The sequence below is a fragment of the Protopterus annectens genome, chromosome 12.part0 (assembly GCF_019279795.1).
Source record: "Protopterus annectens isolate FY-2018-M chromosome 12.part0, PAN1.0, whole genome shotgun sequence".
NCBI classification, from domain to species: Eukaryota; Metazoa; Chordata; order Ceratodontiformes; family Protopteridae; genus Protopterus; species Protopterus annectens.
The window spans coordinates 1,175,791,110-1,175,798,805 of NC_056746.1; the positions used below are offsets into that span (position 1 = coordinate 1,175,791,110).

Genomic DNA, 7,696 nt, shown 5'->3' on the forward strand with positions numbered 1-7,696 from the left:
GGAGAAAATGTGTCATTTAATTTTATAGAGTATTTAAATGCAAATAAATATGGGATTAAATTTGATGGCATCCAGAGAGGTGTAAGGATAAATTATTTGGATCTAACACTAAAAGAGAAAATGCATACTAATATATATATAGGAAATTTGATCAAACTAATTTGATGCTATATGCTACTAGATGTCATCAGAGTCACACAATAGAATCTATCCCTTATGGGGAAATGCTCAGGATAAAAAGACTGAGCAGTGACATTAAAGAAGCACAAGAAGAGGCACAGGAAGTAGCCTCCATGTTTATTTCTAGGGGTTACAAGACAGAGGATGTATATGGAAGTCTACAGAAAATATTTGATAAAAAGCAAAATGGGATAATAGTTAATGGAGACAAACCTAGTGGAAGGAGAACAAAAGATAGAGGGGGAACATTAGGTAGTGAGACCATGTTCTTTGTTACTAAGTACACTTTATTTTCACAAAAAATGATTGGAGGGATTAAAGAGTACTGGAAACAGACAAGAAGAGATGTTCACTCATTGTCACAGATAGAATTAAGAGTCTCTTATCAAAGGGGACGAAATCTTAAGGATTTTTTAGTGCATGGAAAATATACAAGACCAAAAGAAAAAATGTTGAAAAATGTGGGGATGAGGGGAACTTTTCCTTGCGGTAAATGTTCCATCTGTCAATACATTCTAACGAAAACAGATAGGATAGGTAGAAAAAAATTTGATACATTGGGTACGTATTCATGTTTAAGTAAGGGTGTGATTTATGGTATTATTTGTCCATGTAATAAATATTATATAGGAGAAACAAAGAGGTCTTTGGCTGAAAGAATAAAGGAGCATGTTAGAGATGTAAGAAATAACAAGGTTATGGAGTCCTATAGCGGAACATTTCAATAAAGAACACAAAGGTGAAATAAATACTATGAAAGTTACAGTGTTGGAACAAATAACAATGCAATATGAAAATGCGGAGTTATTAAAATATGTATTGAGGCGTAAGGAGTCTATTTTAATAATGAAATACAATACGTTGTTACCTAATGGGTTGAACAAAGAATGCAATTGGCAGAGTTTTATATAGTGTTTTTTTAACTTTAAAAAGTTTAATGGAATGTATTTTAGCAATTAGTGTGCAATTGATTAATTGAATATGTTTGAATTGAATATATAAGGAGGATTTTTCAAGCAATGAGGGTTTTACTCTGTAAAGGCTACGACCGAGGCGCTAGAGAAATTTATTCTAAAAATAAAAAGCGCATTTTGGAAAGTAGAGCTGTTTTTCACTGGTCATTCTTCTGGTCGTTATCAAAACTGGACCCTACCCAGTTCGGCTTTGTTAAGGGCAGATCATGCCTCCTAAACCTGGTGGACTTCTTTGAGACAGTTACCAAGGCTACAGAAGAGGGAAAGGTAGTCCCACACAGCCTACCTACACCTTGCAAAGGCCTTCAACACCATTCCCCATTCTGGTATTATAGACAAGCTCACCAGCCTGAACATAAACCCCTACGTCACAAGACGGGTTGCCAACTGGCTCACGGACAGAACCTACATGGTAAAAGTTGTGGGAGCTAGGTCCGACTCTAAACTGGTTACAAGTGGTATTCCCCAGGGCTCAGTCCTAGGACCCCTCCTGTTTGGCATATACTTCTCAGAGGTACAGGTAAACACAGGAGGACTATGGCTGACCAAGTTCGCAGAAAACTGCAAAATAGGGGCTATAACTGACTCTCTGGCTGACACAGACATCCTCCAAAAGGGTCTCACTGAGACAGATACCGGGTCAAAACCATGGCCTCAAGCTAAATGCCAAAAAGTGCATAGTCATCCCCTTTGGAAAAAACAAAAGTACCCACAAATTACCACATAGGTGGTAGCCCCCTAAATACGGAAGATGAAATAAGGGATCTGGGGACCCAAGTAGATAGTAATCTCTCCTTTGATAATCACATTGCCAAAGTGGTTAGGAAATCCTTCTATGTGGCCCATATAACCACAAAAGGGTTTGCATCCAGATCAAAAGAGGTCACTGTGCCCCTCTACGCATCACTCATCAGACCCATCCGAGTTCAACTCTCCATTTGGGATGTACCTTACAAGACACTTGCAACAGCTGGAAAGACGACAGAAGTACCTCACCAAGAGGATCACTAGCCTCAAACAGATGCCCTATGCAGCTCGACTGAAGAAACTCCAGCTGTACTCGGGTTGCATACCGCCTACTCAGAGGTGATCTCTGCCTGACATACAAGGCCATGTCCAACCCAGAATTGATGGACATGCTCACCTAAAGAAAACCATATCCCCTCGAGCCACATGCTCTAGGGATCTAAACCTCACCACAACAATAAATAGGACGTGCTGGAGGGATAGATTCCTGTCCCAGAGACTTCCCATGCTCTGGAACAAGATTCCAATCTACATTAGGCAGAGCTCCTCACTAACACTCCTCAAGAGAAACTTTGACGAGTGGATGGGAAACAGGAAGTTTACCCCGGGGATCACTTCAGTGGCTCTGCTGAACAGAGGCACAGGGAACTAATCTAAGGGGACGGCGAAAGCCAACACATTCCGGCTAGTTTTATAAATGCCTTTGGGCAGATAGCCTAGTACCTACCTAGCTACCTAGCTATGAACCTATAAGTCAGAAGATGAGAAGGGGGCACCTGAAGAAAGTTCTTTTAGAAAGGTAGCATTTAAGTTCTCTGCAAACATTGCCCAATCGCCATGTTTTACCATTTTCTACAGTAGTTTTGATGGTTAACTATCACAGGCTGTTTTTCCCTAATCAAAGAATATTACACTTGTTATAAGTCCCGTTTACAGATTTTAATGATTCAGTGAATGAGTGAGTAGATCTGTTACAATAACATTTCTCTAATGAAATGTAATGTAATTAAGAGAATCCATTTCAACAGCCAACAGTAAATTAGACATTTCTAAATTCTGTGCAGAAAGTTCCAGACGTGTATGATTTATCAAGTCTTCTTTAGTGTTAAAAGTAGCTCTTCACAACTGCCTCTTCCAGACTTCTGGAACAAATGTGAAACTGTACTGTGACAAGGTGCAAATGAGCTATGGCATGCCCATACAATCAAGAGGTTAACATGAGCTGATGCATAAAGTATGACAATGCAATAAGCTTTGGTTCTGGGCTACGTGTGAAGTTCAAAGTACAGAAAATAAACAATGATGGTTATTAATCTAAAAACTGACTTCAAGTTTATTCAAAGCAAACGTCACTCTACAGCAACTTTTGAGTAGACATTTGAACAAACTGCTTTGTGAAAATCCTACATGAATAATTTAACAGATGTTATGAGTTTAGATCAAGGATATTCACAAAGTTATGCTAATGTAGTAGTGTTTTCCTGCTGTCAGTATCTACAATGGCAAGGTTTAGGAGTAGTGTAATATGATTACTAATGCATTGGCAAGAAGTGAGGTATGCAAGCGAGTAAATACAAGTTTGCAGTGCTAGGAGGGGGCACTGTACTAAATGGAATCGGTGTGGAGTGAGACTAATATAACTAGCATTGTCAAACTATGTGGAAGACTGTGAAAGGGAACTAACTTTTGACAAGCATGTGTCTGTTGTAACAAAGTCCTATATTGCACAGCTTATAAACAAATGGATTTTGTCTAGATCTAGGGATGTCATTGTCACACTTTATTCAGCCCTCATTAGTCCAATTACTGAATATAATGCCCCCTTTGGCATGCATCTGCCCAGATACATGCAACAATTGGCACACTCACAGAGATACCTTAGTAAAAAGGATACAAGGCCTAGACAAGTCCTACATGGACCAAACGAAATCCCTGTCATTACAGTTGGTATCCTGCAGACTGCTAAAATATGACCTACGTCTGGCATCCAAGGTATTCTCCAACCCATTACTGATGGATTTACTGCACATCAGCAAGTCAAATGGCATCAGAACTATTCAATCAAGGGATCTAAACCTCTTCTGCAAAATCAACAGAACAGTTTGGAGGGACAGATTTATTTTGCAGAGGATATCTCTGCTATGGAACAGACTCCCCATCTACATAAAATAGACTTCCTCCCTGTCCATTTTTAAGTGCAACTTAGATCTATGGATGGGAAACAGAAAATTTAACTCAGGACTACTCCTATACTACTCAGATGCAGTATCCCATACATGGATCACCTCAAATTATCTATGGTATGATCCCAGTTCTCATTAGGGGCAATATCTAGTTATCAACCATGGGGATGGGTAAGGCCAATCTATAACCAAATGGGACAGGTTATTTCATGCACAAAAAGGGAAATTGCCAAGGTTTAAAATCGCCCGCAAAAGCAGCTAGCCTAGTACTTACCTATAGAAAATGGAAGAGTACAGAAGGGAGGATGTGCTCACAGCAAACATGAATGGACAAGGAAACAAACTATAGGACCCCAACTTATCAACTCAATCATTAAACCAAGAAAGTTTTTTAAAAGACTGAGAGGGAAAATTGTAAGTTCAAAAATGTTTGTAAATCCTCCATTAAGTGCAAACCTTTATTTTTTTTAGTTTTGAGTGGTTGCCCATCTTATGTTAATCCACAAAGTGTAGTTAACTAAACAACCCATAACAAATTCCAAAGAAGGCAGCATCCCTTGAAGACACACATCAGCTTCTGTAATACTTAAAACTTATCTGGTGTGTTTGCACTTTGTACCATGTTTCACACCACAAAACTTGTAATTAATGTACCTAAACGTCTTTTTAATCTGAACAGCATTACTTTGAAGTTGATCCTAACAAAAAGTTTAACAAACACCACCGTCATGAGGTGAATTCCTTGAAACTTCAGAAACAATCAATTAAAACAATATTACTTCTCCGTTTAATCTTCTTTTATAACACCATTAAAAAGCCATAATCTACACAGGAACAGTGTTGCAGTCCCATGTTTCTGTGACACTTTATTCACTTGAATCACAAAATTTTAAAATATTCACAGTATTAAAAAATCTTTAAAAATCGCAGATCCTCAAAAAGATAATATTATGGTTAGCTAGTGTTTTCGTTGAAGGTCTAGGTTAATAGCACGTGCAGAGTGTAAACAACGTCACCCCAATACACTGTAGTGGGTGCGTTACTGAACCATGCTGATAAAAGTACAGTCCAAGCCTAACTGGCCTGTGAATGCAAAATTAAAATATAGAAATCAAAAGCAGCAGACAACAAACTTACCTGATACCGCAACAGCTCCCCGACATCCATGGTCTTTTCCCACTATACAATGCTTCAGAAAACCCACCAAAGGATAAATTAATTTAAACTGACAGTAAAAAATGTCTCAAGACAGGTCCGCCACACTACCGTTAACACATGAATTACAACGATCGTAATGTCATACCACACTGCTGAAAAAGAGAACTCCTGTCGTAAGCCGAGGCGGAGTTATTTTATTGCGTAGTCAGTAGTTCAGGGTTTGTATTTGTTTTTCATGTTCATAGGTTTATACTAGGCTATCTGCCCTAGGGCATTTATAAGCCTAGCCAGAGTGTGTTTGGCTTTCGCCACCCATTTTGAGTATTTATTAATTTTTCTCCCCTAATTATAAACAACGCACAATTCAACTTTTCCCATACAAATCGAGTTTTATTTAGTTACATTTTCTAAGTAAATTTATGGTGGAGTATAGCTAGGCATACTCAGATGAGTATATTTTACAGAGAATGTATTGGAAACTTTATTGTATGTTCAACAAAATCCGAATGTTTAGAACTGTCTATCTAGACCAAGTTTACAGTACAGAATTATAATGCGTTTTGACAGCAACTCCAACACACGTTACTTTGTGTTTTTAACCACTAATGGTTAAAAACAATGTTTCTCCTCTCTATATGTGATACTCAAAATGTGAAGGCTTGGGTACTCTTTAAATAATAGATGAGTAGTAGGGGGCGCAATTTTTAATCTGAGTGCAAAATTTGCATTTCTGGCTACGCCTTGAATATAGGGTTGCCACCTTTTTAAATGGTCAAAGTGGGACATTTTCGGGACAAACATCAGATTTTATAGGCCGACACATACCCACGGTCAGTACAAAGGATAGAACTTAACTTTTTTGCCTAAATACTAGCTTATTCTTGTAGCATTTTAGTTGCTTATTCTGTTTCTTATAACATTTATGTATTTTAGATAACAGAATAACTGTTTTATGCAATTATTACATAAAATATAGGACATAATTATGTCCTACAATCTCAGGACATTTGCCATTTTTAATATTTTTTGTCAGGACACAATTGCCCAAGGAGGGACTGTCCCTCACAAAGTGGGACAGGTGGTAACCCTACTTGAATATATTGAACACAATTATTTATTTATTTGTCTTTTGTTTACCGGGTTAGTCCACTTGGCCAGTGGCCCATTTTCAGTGGAGACCCGAGGAGAAAACCTTCAGCAATGAAACTAAAAATACAACTCCACGTTCCTAAGCACATTGGAGAATATTAAGATCCAGCCTAACACTCATACTGGCCGACTTCAACTACCCCTCCATTAACTGGGAAAACTACTCATGTACCAATACACTTGCCCAACGTTTCCTGTAATTCATTAATTCAAATGCCCTGGACCAGCTCATTCTTACCCCCACTAGAGGTAGCAACATCCTTGACCTGGTCATTACTAACATGGACGACCATTGCTCTACACCAACAATTAACTCATCCCTGGTTAGGGCCGACCACAAACTAATCACCCTGGAAATCCACATCCCTCCCACTGCCCCCACAAAGGTGACCACCATGAAAAACTTCTCCGAAGCTAACTTTGGGCTCCTAAAAACAGACGTGGCTAACTTCATGGCACCCATGCAAATGGAGAATAGTTGCATGACCGCCAAATCATAAACCAATGCACTGTACAAACACGTACACAAATGCATGGATCTTGCCATACCCAATACAGCCAATACACTCTCCAAAAAAAGGAAGCAATCCGGTAGTCCCCTGCCATAAACAAACTCTACAACAGAAGGAGGAAACTGATGCGGAATAAGGTGAAGTCCCAAGACTGGAAAAACTCCCTTATCAATAACAAAAAGTTGAGATCCTTCATCAACAGAATTGCAGCAGATAGTAAAGACAACCATAAGGCTTTCTATAATTATGTAAAGAATCTCCATGGCAATACCCAGATTTGCTCTGAGCTACTGCACAATGGTACATCCTAGACTGAGCCAACAGATATAGCCAATGTACTGGCCGACAGATTCAGTGCCAACTTTCTACCCCCCCATAGGACCAATCACAATACCAGTAGATTGCCAGGCACCCAGTATTACTGCTGCACAAGTTAAAATAGCACTGCCCAAGGCCAAGAATACAGCTTCCATGGGACCTGACAATATCCCTGGCTGTGTTCTACATGAACTACAGAGTGAACTGGCACCTCACCTGTGTGCCCTGTTCAATCACAGCCCCACCTCAGGCTTTGTCCCTACCGAATGCCGCACTGCTACAGTCATCCCTCTGCACAAAGGAAGAGTGACTACAGACCCTAGGAACTATCACCCCATTAGCCTGATGAGTCTGATATGCAAAGCTATGGAATGCATCATCATGGACCTAATAAACAAGGATATAGGGAATCTCCAAACTCTGGATCCCACACAGTTTGATTTTGTGAAGGGTAGATCACACCTGCTCAACTTGG

The 7,696-nt window shown here is 39.3% G+C and overlaps 1 protein-coding gene across 1 annotated transcript in view; it reads right to left on the reverse strand.

The window, feature by feature from the left end:
* Nucleotides 1–5,378, reverse strand: part of CTNNBL1 (catenin beta like 1) — a 2,650,525-nt gene extending 2,645,147 nt beyond the window's left edge. Inside the window, exon 1 of the mRNA XM_044090205.1 lies at nucleotides 5,222–5,378. Coding sequence (XP_043946140.1) covers nucleotides 5,222–5,251 — 30 coding nt within the window. The 5' untranslated portion in view covers nucleotides 5,252–5,378. The remainder of the gene's footprint in view (nucleotides 1–5,221) is intronic.
* Between the last annotated feature and the right edge of the window lie 2,318 nt (nucleotides 5,379–7,696).